This window comes from Pinus tabuliformis, chromosome 4_1 (assembly GCF_031772625.1).
Source record: "Pinus tabuliformis cultivar Carrire ecotype Pingquan chromosome 4_1, CPIR1, whole genome shotgun sequence".
In the NCBI taxonomy this organism is placed as follows: domain Eukaryota; kingdom Viridiplantae; phylum Streptophyta; class Pinopsida; order Pinales; family Pinaceae; genus Pinus; species Pinus tabuliformis.
The window spans coordinates 926,848,076-926,868,799 of NC_142303.1; the positions used below are offsets into that span (position 1 = coordinate 926,848,076).

General features: G+C 38.8%; 1 protein-coding gene across 1 annotated transcript in view; it reads left to right on the plus strand.

Moving 5' to 3' along the window:
- LOC149179194 (uncharacterized) overlaps positions 1-20,724 on the plus strand; it is a 438,072-nt gene that overhangs the window by 153,650 nt on the left and 263,698 nt on the right. Inside the window, exon 11 of the mRNA XM_089422378.1 lies at positions 18,365-18,493. Coding sequence (XP_089278504.1) covers positions 18,365-18,493 — 129 coding nt within the window. The remainder of the gene's footprint in view (positions 1-18,364; positions 18,494-20,724) is intronic.

Here is a 20,724-nt window from a genome sequence, read left to right on the forward strand (position 1 = left end):
CAATCAGCTGGGCTCTGCACAGAACAGCCTGTGGGAGTCGGCTGGTTCAGCCCAGAACTTCCCCAAACGCCCACAAATAACCTTCACCCTAAAGTCTCCTGCACACCTCAAGAAAACATCAGCAAACAAGGGCAAGAGATGCTGCTAGATTTCAGAAGAAAATGGAGATACCTGCCATTTTCCAGAAACCCTACAGCATTCAGACCCTAGCACGTGAGCAAGATACCTGTGCTCACAATGCTCTGAAAAAATCAGCTATTTTAACTGTTGAAAAACTGAAATATGCAGAAATTCAAACACCTCACAGCAGTTCCAGAGAGTAACACCAGCCAGTTTGAAACCCCAAAGTCTTTTTTATTAATCAGAAATCAGTTTACAAGAGAGCTTTCAGTACAGACTCACAGATCAGATCCAACTGAAAATGACCTCCTAAGACCCTACATAAAGGAAATGATCCCAACGGCTAGTTTTGGGTGATCCACAAAAATATTATTATTTTATTGCTTAGGGTTTTTGCTTTATGCTTTTTATTTTTTATTATTTTTTATTTTTCAAATTTGTTTTTTTAAAAATTTTTAAAATTTTTAAAATTTTAAATTTTTTTTTTTTTTTTTTTTATTTTTTTTTATTTTTTATTTTTATTATGTATATGAATTTATTATTTTTATTCATTAAAAAAAAATTTTAAATTTATTTTAAGACGGATCATCAAACCCAGCCGTTGGAATCATCACCTAGCACCTAGGACCTAGGACTCATGAGGGGATTTACAACATTTTCAACCCTCAAGACACATTTCATCATGATTTTTTACAATTTACATCTCAAAGGGATGAATCCACTTTAACATAGACCCTCATAGACCACCCAGATCTGCGACACAACTATAATCTAGCAGAGTAACACGCTAGGATTCTCCTAAAGTCCTAATCACGAAATGCATCCCGGCTTTGGGGTTGGGTTTGAAGGAAAACTCTGCCGATCCATGGATCGGTGAGACTAAAAACCTCCCGGGACGCAGATCGTCATTAGAAAGTTAGGTCCACCTAGGCAACTTTACATACATGACTCTGATCTGCTTAGATTATTTACATTTCAAACATGCAGACTGGGTTTACAACAAAAATGATCAAGCTGTTGATGACTGTAGGCTGGCACGGACATGTCGCTCAGGAGCTATCCTTCTCTGCCAACAGGAAGGAGGTGTACTGCATGGGTAGTTGACCAGTAGTGGTCAACAGCCCCAAAACTAGGTCCATTGCTGTAACTAGAGTTCTCTGTGGGCGTTTTGACTGCTTTGAAAGATAAGTGATTAATCATCGCATAGAAAATCAAATGGACGCCCTCATAACATGATGCCACAGGGGACATAGATGCATTGGGAACTGTGAGACTATCATGATGCAAAGTCAAGTTCAAAGGGGAGTGCAAAATACATAAGACACATGGCACATGTGGGGTAGGGTGGTGCATGGGGATGGGAAGGGATAATGTCAGGAAAAGTACATATGGTGATCACCCTTACAAGGATTTGTTGATGCATGTGCTCCATTAAACCATGATTCCTAGAAATGGCCTATTCCATGATTCCCGCACACCATCCTATGATATAAGAATATCCGTCAAGCTAGGGAGTTACCACCCACCAGGGGAAAGTCATCAATGCCATAGAAGCAGATATATTATGAAACTAACAATACCTGGAGTAGTCATGGCTGTTGACACCAACGGGATCTAATAGTCACTTTCACAAATAACACACACCCACATGGCTTTACAGGGCTGTAGGGCACATCCCTTGGCCTTATATGGTGTGGCTAAAAAGTTCTGGAGTACCCCTGCTGAAAGAGGGGTAACCGTAACAATACCTATGGTATAAAAGAATTTTTTTAAACATGAATATCTTACCTCTTGATTCAATCTGAACATTGCCTCTTTCTTCCAGATAAGGTATTCTGTTATCACTCATAGTAACTGAAGCTGACCTAGACTTGTCCTCAACAATCTTGAAAAACCAATCATATCTATTAGTCTTGTGTTGAAACTTCATAATCAAAATACCGAGCATCTGGTTTGCCTTCTGTTTGAGAATTAACAAAGGCTACACTCACTTTTGCCTCTTTCTTGCCCATCTACCCACTGTTTATCTGCTTGTTCCTGGATTTCCCAAAACTATGCTCTAAATCACATAATTTTTTCCCACCACAGTAATAAGATCAAGTTCTTTGTTTTGAATTTATGTTTACCTGAACTTGCATCTATAGATGCCTTTTCACGACTGCTTTCTCTTCATCCTTGCTTCGAATTACCTTTGCTGTGGTATTTTGCTGCAAAAGCACTTTTAGAAGTGCTACTAAAACTGCGAAAATCACATAATTTTTTCCCACCACAGTAATAAGATCAAGTTCTTTGTTTTGAATTTATGTTTACCTGAACTTGCATCTATAGATGCCTTTTCACGACTGCTTTCTCTTCATCCTTGCTTCGAATTACCTTTGCTGTGGTATTTTGCTGCAAAAGCACTTTTAGAAGTGCTACTAAAACTGCGTCCAGCCTTCTAAACTTCTTTTTCCATCATTCCTGAATGGATAGCTTCTCAAAAGTTGTGAGTAGATTCAAAAGTTATTAAGATTTCCTGCAATGTTTTCGAATGATAGAGGGTGACATTTGTGAGTTTTATACAGACAAGCACGCATAGGTACACACAAGAATAAGAAAGGGTGAATTGATATATTCATTAGTAGATGATGCAATTTATTATTACATATTAGGAGAAAAGGATTACGTTATGTAACCAAACACCCAACCTATTAATTACTACATTCAGTCATTATTACGTCACTTCATTTATAGAGATTTAATATATTCCTAAGTCTTAATTAGTATGTCTAAGTTCTAATTTGACCATTATATCTAACAATCTCCCATAATGGTCATATTACTAGAATTGGTTGTTCAAATACAAAAACAAATAAGTAAATATTTAATAGTTATATCTAATAGTACATTATGTAACTTCATAATACCCAACCATTTGATTACTACATTCAATAATTAATTATTACATAACTTTGTTATTAAGACTTTATTATATGTCTAAGTCTTAATTAATATGTCTAAATTCTAATTATGACCGTTATATCTAACAGCCTCCCATAATGCTCATATTACCAAGATTTGCTTGTTGATATAAAAAACAAAATTTTTGGACGAGCAAAATGTTTGCAGCTCACTTCAAAATAGGATCTTCAATTGTCAAGTAAAAGTGAACTTTATCTGGCAAGGCTTATGAAGTACAAATTACATCACCATATGTTTGTCTAATCTTTCATTTTCTAGCCAGATGAGAGCCAGTGTTGGCTGAATATTCAGCATTTCCACCATTGACATAGAACTTGTCAAGTTCACTAAATTGAAAATTCACATTCTCCCCATCTTGGCGGTCCAACATATCAAAATTGTGTTTGCATCTTGAAGGAAGCACCATCTCGTTTTACTGATTCATCTTCACTCTCCCCAAGGTTCTGCTTTTCATGAACTACAGGAGATGATACACAATATACCAGCTTCTTTTGGTTTCTTCTTTACTGATTTGGACTTGTTTCAACAGCAAAATCATCTCGGGCTTCATTTCTTGAGATTTGTCTCACACCCGGCACTTCTCTGACCTAGGCTTCGTGTCTGAATTTTTCAGTGATTTCTTTTTAAAACAGTAACTAGGAACATCTCGTTTTACTGATTCATCTTCACTCTCCCCAAGGTTCTGCTTTTCATGAACTACAGGAGATGATACACAATATACCAGCTTCTTTTGGTTTCTTCTTTACTGATTTGGACTTGTTTCAACAGCAAAATCATCTCGGGCTTCATTTCTTGAGATTTGTCTCACACCCGGCACTTCTCTGACCTAGGCTTCGTGTCTGAATTTTTCAGTGATTTCTTTTTAAAACAGTAACTAGGAAATTATCTGAAGCAAATTCTGTCAATAGAGGCACAGCAAATATACACAGGTGATGCGGGAGCATGTGACTCAGAGGGAAAAATCTTCCAAATTATTCCAAAAAAATAAAAAAAAAATCTACAGGCAAGGGAGTGGGATCCTTTAGCCTGCAATTTCTATGCTTTCTTAGTTTAAAATAGAATAAATCCTAGCAATAAATCATGCCATTGTAATAAAGCCTTCAAGCTTTAAATCATTCTGAAAAGCATGCTTTTCTTTGTATCGGATAAGGACCGAGAGGGCCTATCCTTAGATAAAAATAAAAAGGCGGAAAAGCTCTCAAGGTGAGAGAGGAAAGAGCGAGCGCCTTAGCATTACTTTAAAGCAAGAAACTATTCTCTCGGCGTCCTTTTATTAATGCCTTTGTAATGTACATGCATAGAGGAGGGAACAGGGCGGACGGTGTTAAATGGCTCTTATTTCCTCATGCGCAATGACTGTGTTTTAATGATTGAATCAATTTCCCTTTCGTTTGATGTTTATACAGGCTACGCACATGTCTCTGTTTTCCTTTATACAGGCTTGATTTACAGTCACGCTTATGCCTCTGCTTTCCTAAGAGCTCTTGAATTTTTTCATTAATTGGCTGTAACGAATTGAACTTTTATACCTGGATGTTTTACCCATATCGGTTGGACCATATCAGCGTCGGAGAGCCTTGGAACGGTTAGTTGTGTGATAGGTGTCCAAGGTCTTTCGGTGCCAAAGGGAGCGTAGCGTAACAGAGGCCGAGGTCTGAACTTAGAAGCGAACGATATAACTGTGGGTTATACATACTGCAGGTCCGTAAGTCGTTTGTTGTGCAATTGCCGATTTATATATATATCCATTGAAACCAGCATAGAGGCGCATGTGAAAGAAGAAGGGAGAACATACTGTGGGCGTATATAACATGGGTATATATATATTGTGTGCGTAGGTCCACCATTTGGATATTTCTTTTAAGAATTCCCTGAAGAGCACCAGTTGTTAATAAAGCATAATAGTATGATTTTAAAGGAAATGAAATATCAGTTTAATGACTGACGCGCCCAGAGTAGAAGAAGAAAGGGAAGTTGATCAAGACGTTAAAGAGCTTGCTGGCCGATTAGGGAGATTGTCTCTAACGCCTGCACCCTTGCCATCAACAGGGATCAACTTAGTGTTGTTACATCAGTTTTAGGCAAAACATCGTCCTGGTCCAGATCCAAACCATCTATTCTATAACTATTCTTGACTATAATGATACTGTTTACAGTGTACACTTTGTGAAACATCCCTAAAATGAGACAATTTGACCTGCACGTAGATTTAACCAGACAGAAGGACCCCCAGTTCATCCTCAATGAGCTGGAGCTGAAGTCCGTGATCAATCAAAATTTCCAACACTGCTTCTGACTGGGCTGCTGGCTGGTCATCAAGGAACCGGTCAAAATGACACTCTTGAGTTGATTCGCAAGGTTCCGGTGGAACACCCCACTGCTTGCGCAGCTAATTCTTGCACTGCAGAGTTCTTGGAACAGAGAACATGAAAATAATTTACCTCTAAGAGGGATTCCAATCCTGATCGTATATGCCGGAATACTCACTAGAGTTGAGGGTCGAGGTGGGAAGTGTCGTCATGCAGGTTCCTTATGGTGTTTTTGGCGTCCCTCCACCTCCCCTCCTGCCCCCCTGCCGCCACTGAATTTTTCATGAAATTAGAGCCATATTTTTGTTGAAAAGATCCTTTATACTTGTCTTCTTTCACCTGTAATAGACTATAGTTCCTGTTCTTCCACGCCCATAGCAACCATCTTTTTGCTACTCTTGGCAACAATAAAACCCATATCAGTCTTGAAATTTATGTCTTATGAATGGACTAGGCGTCATTATAGTACTAATCAAAAGTAAGTTTTTCTCCAAATAAGGAACATAACTGACTTCTTTAACTATTATGTTTTCACCTCTTAGCTGAAGCAGGACATTCGCTTTCCTCTAATCCTGTATTCTTCTCTGCCATTCAACATCCTCTACAAAATCAGAATACCAATCAACACTGTTACTAAAGTGTCTTCATGCCCCTGAATCAATGAGCCATTCATCCTTAGCACTTTTTGAATCCTTGTTTTTGGCCATGAACACATAGAACTCTCCCTCCTCTTTGTGTTCAGCCATATTGGCATATTTCTTAGGGATCAATCATTGGAGGAATGCTTTTGGTTGTGCTTTTTGTTGATTTCAGGCAGCATTGGATGCGCTCTAAGTCTCAAAATTCGCAGGGAGGCTTAGGCACATGCATTCTCCAATACCCAAAAATCGTTTTGCGAAATTCCACTTGGAGACATTTTTATTAAAATAATTAATTATTTTAATGGGACCCTAAGTCTAAATTTAGGAAATTAAAATAATTAAAGGGTATTAATCTAAATTGTGGGGGAAACTTCTAGAAGAAGGCGGAGATCAAGTCAATATGATCCTAACCATCGATCAGAATCTAATCTGGGCCGTTGATTGATCAACGAGAGGATTATAAGAGAAGGCTTGATGGGCACTTGGAGAACACACATAGGAGAGATTAGAAGTTCGATTTTTGAAGTAGAGCAACTGCCAGAGAGATTTTCGATAATGATCTTTTGCAGTGAGGGGTAGGGATAGTATCTGAAGGGAATTACCGGGAAAGATCCAACAATGGCAGCGCAGAGCCAGAGGGGCTAACGCAGAGCCATGCAGAAACAACGCAGAAGCCAAGAGGAAGTCTGAAAATTTGCTGAAGGAATCAATTGCAGAAGCCGGGAGCCGAGGTGTGAGACCGGGAGAAAAAGTCAAAGTTCTTGGGCAGCAAATTGATCAACTGGAGGAGTGAAGCTGTCCCCCGAGGGTTTGACGCTGGGCTAATGCAGAGGCTACGCAGAGGCAGTCATTTAGGGGTTGGATCAGCGAGGATTTCCAGTGATAGTGTCAGGTAATCTCACAGATCTCTCTGTCAGTGATATTCTCTGTAACTGGTTTTTTGGGAAGGCATGGGGAAATTGATTTAAAAAATTACTACTTCATGATAATAAAACGCTTAGAGCTGCTACACTAGTTTTCTCGCATTGGGTTTTTATAGGGACTTTTGTCCCAAAATAATAGTGTCATTGTTTTGCATTTGTTTCCTATTCAGTTTCTTGTTTCGGCATATTATTTTAAATTATGAATGCTGCGGTTGTATTTACTTCGATATTTACCGTAGAACACAGTAAATAACTTGTATGGATTAACAAGTAGGAGAAGTAACATCAGTTTGCTGTAGTAGGGATTACGAGTTTAGGAATTTTCACACTTGTCATCCCATAACTACGTCTTGAAAGGTCTTCTTATATGGCCTAACTTGTAGCAATGAAAGCATTTAATAACTTTCCTATAGAAACCCACAAGCATGAGGATTGCAAGGGTTCCAAAATATGAAGGTTTCAATAAGGTTTCAGTGTGGAATGAAGAAACAAGAACATGTAAAGGGCACGAAGGGATCACAGTTCTAATAAGAGAAGCATGGGGCAGAATAATAAATGTGGGAATAGAAGATCCAAATAAGCAATTTATATGGTTGAGTATAACTAACAACAAAGTAACATTCAGGCTGGTTGCATGTTACTTTGCCCCAAAAAACTCAAAGTTTTACAAGAAGTCAAATTTAGGTAACGAAGACGCTTTTGGTGCTTTGAAAAGAGATCTCTCTGCTTTCAAGATGTTAGGAGATATAGTGTTAATTGGGGATTTTAATGCTAGGACAACAAACAATCAGTGTATTCAATTGGGAAGCTATGAAACTAGATTCCCTGGAAATGGCCTGCGTGTTTGAATCCCACGAATCGGACACGTTTCAATGGTGATTCAAATCCTAGAACGTGACGTGTCGTGTCCAAACGTGACACGATCGAATCACGCACGTGTCACACGTTAGGACACAATGTGTCACAATTTTGAGATTCGAATCCCAAAAAAGGGAAACTGGCGGGCATAAAAACGCGTTGTTCTGTCAGTCATTTACAATTTCTCTCTTTCAGGTTTGCATACATTGAGCTATGGGCAAGGAGCTAAGGGTGTGGAGCATTCGGCAAGGATTTTCAAGCACCAGGTAAGTGCATTTCATCTCTATATTTTTGCATTTCTATTACAGCAGTTTGTATATGATTTTTTTTGACAAATTTTTGCATTTTTTGTTTATTTTTTTTACAGTATTCATGGCTCAATCAAGGGCAGCAGTTAGGGGGCAAAGGAAGGGGAAGAATGTCTCCATTGGAGATGCCCCTCCTCCCCCAATATCATCAGAGTCTGCTGCAAGTAATGTTGAGGAAAGAGGAGGACATAAAGACAACATTGAGAAATATCCCTTGTGGAAATATGTCACAAGAGAGGATGGGACAAGCACCAAGGGGAAGGGAGGAGGCAATGTGCAATGGAGATGCAAATTTTGCCACATTTATTTCAAAAGCACATATTACCGTGTGAAAGGCCATTTGTTGGCTTTACTAGGTTGTGGAATTGGAGCTTGTAAAGCTGTTCCTCTATAAAAGAGGAAAGAAATGGAAAAGGAGTTCACTGTTGGTATGGCAAATGTGGCTGCAAAATCAAGAAAAACCAAAAATGAAGACCCCCTTCCATATTTGAAGAAAGGCACCACTAAATTTCCATTTGAGAGTTCTATTGGGGGCATAGTTTTAAAACTCTGACTTCGACTCCGACTCGGCTGAGGATCGACTCCGACTCTGACTCCGAAATGGTAATGACTCGGCCGGCTCGATTTCAATGACTTGGTCGTTGTAAAAAATACATTAAATATTTTTTTTATTTTATAAAAAAACATAATTTTAAAGATTTTAAACATAATTTTAAAGATTTTCATTCATGTTTCCAAACACACAACATTATAATATAGATGGAAGACAACATATGATCAAAGTAGGCTCATGAACCAATCCATTATATCAAAATGGTACCCAATGGCAATACATAGTCAACTGTCATACATGATCGAAGACTTAAAACAAAAAACACATAACCAAGGAGGCTAGAAATGGCCTCTACAACAAAATTAAATTGTGACGGTGACCAGATTCCAGTACTAGTACTACTGGCTAGTAGCTACTGCCAGAGGAGCCAAGATCATGTCGATCAATCTCTGGATCATCATGATCAGAGTCAGACAGGGGGCCTCATGGCTCCTCCTCCTCATCATCATCTCCAACTGCAACTGTAGAATTGGTACCACTAGCAGGCTGTGCAACTGCAGCAGATGCAAGCTGAGATAGAGTAGATATGCGACTGCGCTTCTGTCGTGGCTGAGCAGAGGAAGCACCTACAACTGGAGTCCTTGCTGGCTGTGAGACTGAGGCTGGTGGATTGGGATCTGCATTCAACTGAACAACATGTTCAAGTTCAACTGATGTCTCGATATCTAAATCTAAATCAAGATCCTCATTAGGATCAAACTCTGCTGGACAACTCTCCACTACCCAATCTAATGTTGGATCAATGTCTTCCAACACAATGGGATCTAAATCAGGTCTTTTGTTCAACAAATGGTTTCGTCTGAGCCGGAGGTTGTATTGGACATAAACTAGATCATTTAACCGTTTTTGATCCAAACGGTTTCTCTTCTTTGTGTGAATCCTCTCAAAGACAGACCAATTGCGCTCACACCCAGATGCACTGCAAGTTTGACTCAAAATACGAATTGCAAACCTTTGCAATTCAGGACAATGGCCACCAAAGGCCTCCCACCATTGTGCTGCAAAAAACATAGGAGTGTAATGAGTTAGCTCAACAAAATTACAAATTATATCTAACTTTCAAATTATAAACGATTTAACAAACTTTAAAAAAAAAGTAAAACTATTAAGAATTTGAAAATTGAAATTTTTGTTTACCTGGCTCATCTGCTTCTCTTGCAATCTTTGCTAGGTTCTTCCCAAAGGTACCTGATGCATTGTTGAAGGTTGTGACCTGTCGGTGTATCTCCAGCTGATCAGACTCCAATGGGATCATGCGATCAATGCAATCAATCAGTCCATCTCTGACCTCCCCCCTCAAAGCTCCTGACTCCTTAGCTTTATAATGATACCGTGGGTTCAAAAAATACCTAGCTGCATGTATAGGGCGATGGAGTTGATTGTTCCATCTTTCATCAATGATTGCCCAAATGGGCCCATACTTTGCCACTCTATCCTTGTATACCGTCTTTATTTGCTCCTTTGCTTGATCCATAGCCTCATAAATGAAGCCCATAGCCAACCTTTCCCCATCCACCAACCGCAACACCTTAACTAGTGGCTCAACAAGCTTCACAATCTCTGCTGCCTTTCTCCAAAAAGTTTCTTCATAGACTTTACATTTCAATTCTTTGCCTTTTGGTTTGTTAGACCAATTGCTTTGATTCCATTCATCACTGGAAAACATCTTTTCCAAGTTTCTATGTTGGGAAATCATAGATTGCAATGTCAAAAAATGTGTAGCAAATCTAGTGATGGCAGGCCTAATAATATCCTTGCCCCCAGTGTGTTTCCTCATGAGGCTCAAAATCAATGTATGATTGTAGATAAATTTTGTTATGCTTTTGGCATGATCTATAGTGTTTTTGACCCACTCTATTTTTCCAATATCCTCAAGCATGAGGTCTAGGCAATGTGCAGCACATGGGGTCCAAAAGATGGTCTTGTGTTTTTCCTCTAACAGTTTACCAGCAAGAACATAGTCAGAGGCATTATCTGTGATGACTTGAACAACATTAGCCACCCCCACCTCCTCAACAACCTGATCCAATAGCTGAAACAACAATTTCCCAGTTTTTACCTTATCAGATGCATTAACTGATTTTGAAAACATGGTTCCCCGTGGGCAGAAGACAAGAAAGTTTATTATGGTACGGTTTCTTTGATCAGTCCATCCATCTGACATGATGGTGCATCCTGTTCTTGCCCATGAGTCCTTAAACTCTTTCAAATACTCATTAATGGAATGAATTTCTTTCTGCAAACGATACCCCTTTAGCTCATGCATAGTAGGGCCTTTGAAGCCTTTTCTAGCAGCATGTATGGCATCAAACATAGGCTCATAATATGGTGAACGAGCAGCATTAAAGGGGATATCAACATCATACCAACATCTAGCTATGTACTCAAAGCAGTCTCCCTCAATTCTTTCTTCCAATGGTCATCTAAAGTGGGCTGCATTTGACTTTTACTAACTTCAGGACCATGTGCATCTGATGGAGAGGAGGGAGTGAAAAACTTTTGATAGTCACATCACCCTTTTTCATTCTACCCTTTCCCTTATTGAACAAAACCAAAAGAGGGAGGAACATATCGGAAAGGGTTGGATGTATCAGCTTGAGGGATAGAGGAAGAATCCTCAAAAGCATAATGGGGGTTGGTAGCCATCATTTTTTGTATCTCCCTCGTCCTCCCAATTTCAGCTTGTATGTCTCTTTGCCTAACCTTATCTTCTTTAAATTTCTCAAAGCTGGCCAACAAATGCTTCCTAATCTCCCCAATTTCTGGTGAGGTACATGGGGTAATTTGGCCTCTAATCCCTGCCAAATGTTGTTTCAGCTTATTAATGCCCCCAGGACCTTCCTTAATTTTCCTATGGCAAAATTTGCATTGCATTTGACTATCAACCATTTCAACATATGCCCAAGCAAGATCTCTCGCTCTAGGTGGCATTTTTTGAATAGGAAATGAAAGCAAACAATCTGAAAATGAAAAAAAAAAAAACATTGATTCAATGTTCATTTCTTTGACAAAAAACACTCTCTAGGCTTTCTAGATATGCACCTAAAATTTAACAAGCAAAAACAGATTTATAGAGGTGAAAAAAATACCTCCAGGCACAAACTGCCTCCTCAAGCTTGCTCCAAGAATCAGCTCCTCAATGCTGCTCCAAATGGCTGCCCAAGAAGCTCCTCACTCCAACTACAATGCTCCCCCAAGACTCCTCACTGCTGCTCCAAAAACAAGCTCAAGAACTGCTCACTAACTCTCAAAGAAGTTCTCATTCAAATGCATGAGATTGCTGTGAGAGAATGAGAGCATTTGAGTGTGTTAAATAGGGTTTGGGAGGGGGAAATGGACCCCAAATAACATTTAGCTAATTCATAAAACACCTTGAAGTCCAAACCAATCAGCAAACCCCTTAAAATCTCATTAAAATAATGTTAAATCGCTGTTTTAGTGGGTTACGCGCCGCTGTTTATGACTTGGCCGAGTCAGTACAGGAAACGGCCGAGTTGGCCGAGTCAGCCATGACTCAGCCGAGTTATTTAATGACTCGGCCGAGTCATGGCTGACTCGGCCAACCGAGCCGTTTTTTCTGTCGAGTCGGCCGTTTCCGTTTCGGAACGACCGTTTTTTAAAACTATGATTGGGGGACAAGCAGCAAAAAGAAGAGCAATTTCACTCGGTCCAATGGACAAGATTTTTCAAAAAGAGAAACGGGAAGAGCTTGATCTCACCATTGCCTTCTTTTTCTATCAAAACTTCATATCATTTAATGTTGCACACTCACCTCTATTTATTGAGATGTGTCGAGCTCTAACTCACGGGTCTCCATCATGGTATGTGCCTCCTGATTCAGAAAAGCTTAGAAGCACATTGTTGATGAAGGCAAAAAAAGAGGTGGAAAAAATGTTTGAGCCTATTAAAGCATCATGGCCAACATCTGCGGTTAGCATTGTTTTTGATGTATGGACAGATCCAACACGACACTCAATCATCAACTTCATGGTGTCTTCCTTGAATGGTCCAGTTTTCTTGAAAGCAGTGGATACACTTGGAGAATATAAGGATGCACAATTTATGGGTGAGTTATTTATTAAAGTTATTGAAAATGTAGGTGTTGATTCTTGTGTGCAAATCATTACAGATAATGCACTTGTTTGCAAGGCTGCTGGCATGATTGTGGAAGCTAAATATCCACAAGTGTTTTGGACACCTTGCATTGTCCATTCATTGAACTTAGCACTGAAATCCATGATGTGCTTTGGATTGGTAACATTATTGAGGATGCACGGCATATCCATAACTTTGTGCAAAATCATACAAATGCCCTCAATTTCTACAAGGAGTACAACAATCTATCATTGTTGAAGATTGCTGATACATGGTTTGCTTCTTCATTCATGATGTTGAAGAGGTTGAGGGAGGTCAAGACCGCTCTTGGGGCCATGGTTATTTTTGAGTTTTGGTCTTTTTGGAGAAAGACAGTTCAAGTAGCCTCTAAAAGAGTGAAGGACACAATGCTAGATGATGCTTGGTGGGAGAGGGTAGATCTAATTATTCAGATCATGGACCCTATCATTTCTTTGCTTCGATTTGCAGATACAGACAAACCCATCCTAGGAGAGGTTTATGAGGGATTGGATTCCATGATTGAGTCTGTGAGGAGCATTTTTCTATAGAATGAGTGCCCCGAGTATGAGACATCACCATAGGCCTTATGTGGTACTATATAGGATATTCTTGTCAGCAGATGGGACAAGAATTGCACACCTTTGCATTGTTTGGCTCACTTATTGAACCCAAAATACTATAGCCATGAGTGGCTAAATGGTGGACCTTCCCGCAGATTCCCTCCTCACATGGATGGTGAAATCTCATAGGGGAGGAAAGATGCATTCAGGCGGGTTTTTCAGGATAGAGCATTGCTTGATGAGGTGGAGGATGCATTTGCAGAGTTTTCCACTCTTAATGGTCGATTTGCAGGATATGATGTGATTAGAGACAGGGGGGCTAAGAAGCCCTATCCTTGGTGGGCAAATCATGGGGAAACAAGCCCTCCTCTTCAGCAGTTAGCCATGAGGCTCCTCTCTCAGGTGACTTCATCCTCTTGTTGCGAGAGGTATTGGAGCACATATGGGAATTTGTATAGTGTGAAGAAGAGCAGGCTTGAGCAGTCCAGGTAGAGACAATGGTGAATGTGCACACCAACCTTCGTCTTATTTATAGACAGAGGGAAGAGTGGTTGAGGGGAAAGACAAAGATGTTGGATGTCTTTCCTGATGATATGGGTCTGGACAACAGTGTTGAGTTGGCATTGGCCAACATGGATCTTAATGATCCAGTGCTAGACCCTGTTAGATTTGACGGCGGTGATATTTTAGAGGGGTCATCCTCCACACCAACAGATGGAGAGGCGACTATGGATACAAGGGAGGAGGAGGATGCAGAGGAGAGCAGTGGTGAGTCTGGTGACCATGATGATGAGGACATTAATGCTGATTCTCATGATGATTGTGAGGATTGTTGACTCATGAGTCATGGGCTACCTATTGCCTTGTGGCTTGTATACCTGTAGTTGTTTTATATTTTCTATTTCTATTTGCCATTGGCATTGCACTACCTATGTAACACATTTTGATTTGATGACTTAATGAGAAAACTACAATTGTCAGTGTCTTTATCTTACTATCTTGTAAGTTGTCTTTGATTTATGAATCATGATTTATGTGACATGTATTTGAATTTTGTATGTACTATGCATGCTATAATGTTACTAACTTGCTTTGTAAACAATAAAACTAACATCTAGATGAAGATCTATGTTTGAAATCAATGAATTTGTATCATTAATGAATTTATATATATATATATATTTTTAATAAAATAATATATAACAAATACTACGTGTCTTGTTCCAGGGGGTTAATGTGTCCGAATATGACTCTCGAATCCCTGTATCCTACAAATCTCGAATCCCCGTGTCAGGTGACTTAGTTAGGAAGTGATGAGAATATGGACAACAACCTTCTTTAGTTAGAGGAGATTGAGGATCACACGTTGACAAGGACCTCTCAGGATGGGAATGGGAGTGTGTCCCACTTTGGCATTGAGTTGTTAGGCTTATGTAGCCTCTACGACATGGTTATTTGCAATGGCATGAAAGCTTGGCCAAGATCTGATGGCATCACATGTAAAACTTACAATGGTCAAAGTGTGGTGGACTATGTGATATGCTCCCAGAGCTTGATTTGCAATTTGTTGGATTTCAGGATTGGGGCTTGTCCTATTGAGATGAATTCAGACCATTTGCCTCTCTTTATTAAGTTGGGCATGCACACAAGTGAGCTACAGGAAGTGCAAACACAAGAATCTCAAAAGAAAGGGCATGCAAGCAGAAGAATCCTCATGAAAAAAGAGAATCAAGAGCTCTTTGTTGCGGCCCTAGAGCAACACTTTCAATTGACAAAAAACAACACAGATGTCAAAGAAGATAGTACAGGAACAAAGAGATTTTGCAGCAGTATGTTGATCCCTTTATTCCACAAAGCCTTAGAGATGTGTAAAATATCTCGACCTAAGAAGAAGGTCTCAAAGAATTTTCCAACTAATCCTTGGTATGATGAAGAATGCAAGACTGCTAAAAGATCTCTTAAGAAGGAAACAAATAGTGAAACCCTAAAGAAGTATACAAATCTGATTAAAACTAAAAAATAAAGTTACGTGGCTGTGAGAAGGAATGCATTAATTTTTTTGGGAAAGAACAACCCCAAAGGTTTTTGGCGGGAGCTACAACAAAAGACGAAGAAAAGAGACAATAATATATCAGTTGTGCTGTGGTTAGATTATGTGAAGCTCCTTTATGAGAGAGATCAAGAGAAAAGTAATCCCCGCATAATCAACTCTACAACTGAGTTATTCTCAGTGGAGGAGGTCAGCGGGGTATTTTTTTTTGGCAAGTGGTAAGGCTCAAGAGCTTGATGGTTTGCAGGAAGAATTTTTAAAGTGGGGTGTTGAGACCTTGGCTCCAATCATTAAAAGGATATTCAACAGGATCACGCAAGGCAATTTTCCAGTGGAATGGACTACGAGCGTGGTTATCCCTCTTTACAAAAGTGGAGACATCAATAATCCCGCTAATTACCGCACTATTATGGTCAATCCTCTTCTTGGAAAATTGTTTGGGAGCATGTTGGAGCATAGAATCAGTAATTGGGCAGAAAAAGAGGGTAAAGGAGCTAAAGGGCAAGCTGGTTTTAGGCCAAGGCACTCTACTATTGATCATTGCATCACTTTTAGGCACTTCATTGAAAAAGTTTGGGACATCTAGAGCGAGGAGGCCTTTTGCTACTTCGTTGACTTTTACCGCACTATTATGGTCAATCCTCTTCTTCGAAAATTGTTTGGGAGCATGTTGGAGCGTAGAATCAGTAACTGGGTAGAAAAAGAGGGTAAAAGAGCTAAAGGGCAAGCGGGTATTAGGCCAAGGCACTCTACTATTGATCATTGCATCACTCTTAGGCACTTCATTGAAAAAGTTTGGGACATCTAGAGCGAGGAGGCCTTTTGCTACTTCATTGACTTCAAGAAAGCTTTTGACACTGTCCCTAGAGATAAGCTCTGGAGAAGAATGGAAGAGCTCAGAATTCCAAGGGAGTATAGAGCAGCTGTGCATAAACTTTACGAGAAAGTTAGCGCAAAAATCAGAACTAAGGAAGGCTTTTCTGAATGCTTTGGTAGTGACATAGGGGTTAAGTAAGGGTGCCCTCTTTCCCCCACACTTTTCGGTTTATATATTGATAAGCTGGAAGAATGGGTGAACAACACTAGTGGAGAGGGTGTTCAATTAGCAAGATATGTGGTGAAGCTGCTTCTGTATGCAGACGATCTTATTCTAATTGCAAAATTTGCTCATGGTTTGAGAGAGCATTTGAAGGCATTAGAGCTCTTCTGTCAAGAGGTGGGGATGCAAGTAAACACTAGCAAAACTAAAGTCATGATCTTCTCTTTGAAGCGGAAAAAACAAGTTAGCTTTATTTTTGAGGGAAAAGCCTTGGAGTTAGTGGAAGAGTACAAGTACCTAGGAATTGTTTTTCACAACAGGCTCAGTTGGGAGACATGCAGAACTGAAAGGATTCAAGGGGGATGGAGAGCTTCTTACCTTCTTCAGAATAGATGCAGGAAAGAAAAATTATGGGATTGGAAAACCAAGAAAACTCTTTTTGGATTGTTAGTTACTTTGGTTGTCCTCTATGGGTGCAAAGTTTGGGGGAGCAACATGTCAGACAACAAATGGAGACAGGTAGAAAGAATTCAAAAACACTTAATCACTAGTAACCTTAAAGTCAAATCAACTGTCCCATATGAGATCTTGCTAGCGGAGGTTGGTTTGTTTCCGATGGAAGCTTTAGCAATCATTCGTTTGTTAACGTATTTAAAAAAGGTGGATGGCATGGATGAACACTGGTGGCCCAAGTTGATTGTGGCAGAAGAGTTAAAGCGTAGGAAGAAAACTTGGAGGAAGCAAAATGACAAGTGGATGGGAAAATGGGGAATCAATTGGTGGGACTGTCCTAATTCTAAAGTGGAAATAAAAAATTGGGTACTTGAAAAATTCAGGACTGCCATGTGGGAAAAACAGGTTGGCCGTAAAAAAATGATATATGTCAATAATTTCAACCCAACTTGTGTCTTTTGTGAGGAAGGAGTGGTTGAAACCGGATGGCACATTATCATGGAGTGTCCTGCCTATAAGGACATTCGTAGTCAGTTCGAAAGCAACTTAAAACTGGACAGTCTATATGAGCTATTTGTGGAAGGAAAGCTTCACAAGGCGGCAAACGTTTTGACCATGATTCATGCGAAGAGGGCTGTTATGGAGAGAAACTTGATTGGATGATGGTTTGCTGGTTGGATATCTGGGTCCCTTAGACCGTTTTGGTCTCGTGAACGTCATTAAAATTTTTCAATTCAATTCATATATTTAGCTGACTTGAAACATTTATTTTCATGATTCTCTTCTCTCTGTTTTCTGTACTTGGTCTTAAACTTTTCTTTGAGTTGGATCTCGAAAGCTTCATTCCCATTGCTATCCCAAACTGCCTTTTTTCCATCTGTCTTGCTGCAAAATCATGGCGCTTAATTGCCTAAACATCAGATATGTAAGTACTTTTAAGTTTCAGGGTTTCAATAAAATTTGCATAGGAAGGAGGCAAACTTTTCAGAGTTAAAACCACCACATCTTGTTCTTCCATTTTCTTTTCAATTGATCTTTAATGTCCTTGATTTTTATCAAATTATTTGCAAGGAGTCAAACTCTTCCATTTTATTGAGTTGAGAGTTCTTTTTTCAGTTGATAGTTTGTTTGAGTACAAAGACATGTACTTGTGATTTTGGTTTTTGGACAACTTGCTAAGGGTTGAAGAGTCTGAAACGGCAGAAGTAAATTACAGTATGTGATAAACAATTTTCCAATTACTTTGTTGTTAAGAAGTAAAGATCAACATGTTAGGGTACTCGGAATATTCTCAAGTATAGCACTTGCAGTGTACGTATGCATTATTCTTTTATAGATACAAGGCTACCTATCCTGCAAACCATACATAAAATTTTGCAACTTGGATTGAGAATGGAGACTTTTGTGGTACAGGTTAGGAATATGCGCATTGGAGCCATGATGAGAACTGTTTTACCAGCATTGGCACAAGCAGTAATATTAAATTCCTCAGCTGCTTGCCTACAGGAAGGAGTTTCCGACAACTTGAGAACACAACTACAGGTAAGGAGAATGTCAACTACATTTGTTTAGTCATCTTCTTTTTTCATTTCTAGTTATGCCATCGATTTCCTCATTTGTGGGTATATTTCTGAGATACAACAATGTGAAGAGCATGTACTAATGTACATAATACAAAATGACATATAGAATGTTCGTATCATAATTTTGGCACATTTTCCTATTAATTGCTCAACAATTATTCTATTGTGTTTGAAAAGAAACAATTTAGGATATGGTATGACAATTCCTATGACCATAATGAATACATAGCCATGAGCTGGGGCCTTGAAACGTCAAATATCTTAAGCATTGAATTTTTATGAGCATATGCTATGTTGCAGAAATGTTGATATGGCAGAAGTTCACAAAATGGTTACTTGTTTTAGAGATTCATCTTCAAAGTTTTAGGGAATGGGGAAACATGGCTGTTAAGAAATATATTTAAAAAATTGTTATATATATTAGAAATACAAGGAAATATACAAAATTAGGTAAAATTACAAATTTTTTTGAAGAGGGCATTTATGTAAATTTAGATTCTTATAGCTCTTGAGGGACATAGAGACAATAGAACTCAAATAAGGACCAAGTTAAATTAGTTAGTTAAGTGTAATAGATATAAAAATATAAATATCAATCAATCAATAAATATTAATAATCAATAAGTATAATTAGTATAATAAAAGGACATGTCTTAGAAGGACATAACTCATAGTGAAAGGGCACTCATGCCTAGGTATATATACAGGACCCTTATTTGTAACATTGTATCATTATCATATCATATCATATCTTTTTTATTCATACATTTATATTTTATTTATTTGTTCTAATGGATATCTTTATATTCCAAGTATTTTGGATATTTAATTGGTGGGCAATATTGGTTGTCACATTTGATATCAGAGTAAGTTTGATTCAGCCATTTTCCACACTTAAAACAAGATTTTGTCTAATCTGACATTTTGCCACAAACATTTAGAGTTTCTCTGAATCCGTTCTTTGACTAAAATCAGGCCTGGGGCCGTTATCAGATGATTGCCCTTTAAGTGAGAATTTTCTTCATCGTTTGTTAATAGGTTCTTCTTGAATTCGTTCTCAATATCTTCCTTTTATTATTCATTGGAAGTAATTATCATAGTTCAGAAATAAAGTACTTGTATCTATTGTACTGGAAAAATCAACATGGTATCAGAGCTTTGGTGAAGGAAAGAGCACATGGATCACTCTTGAAAAAGTTTATCTTGAGATCACTTTGAAGATAGCCTATATCTACAATCAAGTTGCATCCATGGCTCCTACTATGAAATTAGAGAACAAATTAGAAGGGGCTACTAACTTTAGAGCTTGGAAGACACGAATTGACCTAATTGTCGCTAGGGAAGATGTTTTGGAAATTGTGCAAGGCAAAGTGACTAAACCTATAGATGAAGCGGGAAATAAGAAGTACAAGAAAAATGACCCCATGGCCATGAGCATCATTGTGGACTCCATCAAGGATCATCAGATTCTGTGCATCTCAAAGCTTGACACTTCAAAAAAGATTTATGATGTCTTAAATGATTTGTATATAATCAACAATGTTGACCAAGTCATGAATTTGAGAAATGAGCTTTGTGATGTCGGAATGACAAAGAACGATACATTGTCTTCATATTTTGTAAGGATTTGTCAACTGAGAGATCAACTTCAAGCTATTGATGAAATTGTCTTTGACAAAGAACTTGTGACCTCAACACTCAATGGTCTACCACTATAATGGTATGCATTTGTGCAGGTATATGTAGCCGTAAGGAAGCTCCAAGTTTGGAAGAACTATGGGTAACTTGTTCTCAAGAAGAATCAAGATTTTTGTCTAGAGGAAGAAAAACAAAGGAAGAAGAAGATTCTCAAGCCTATGCAACTTGTTCCAAGAAAGCTGGAGGAAGAAAGAAGTCTGGTTTTCAGAAGAAGAAGGATTTTGATAGAAGACCTAATCCTCAAAGGAAGAAAGATATGTCACAAATCCAATGTTTCCATTGCAATAAATTTGGTCACTTCAAAGCCCAATGTCCTGAAAGATTCAATGATAGGAAGAAAAGAGGGAATCAACATGCTACCACGACAAAATTTGATGAACATTCCAAGAGACCCAAAGTTGAAGGAGATAAAGACCACTTCTACTATTCCACACTTGCAGGATCTCTTGCAGATGACAACAACATATGGCTGATTGACAATGGAGCTTCAAG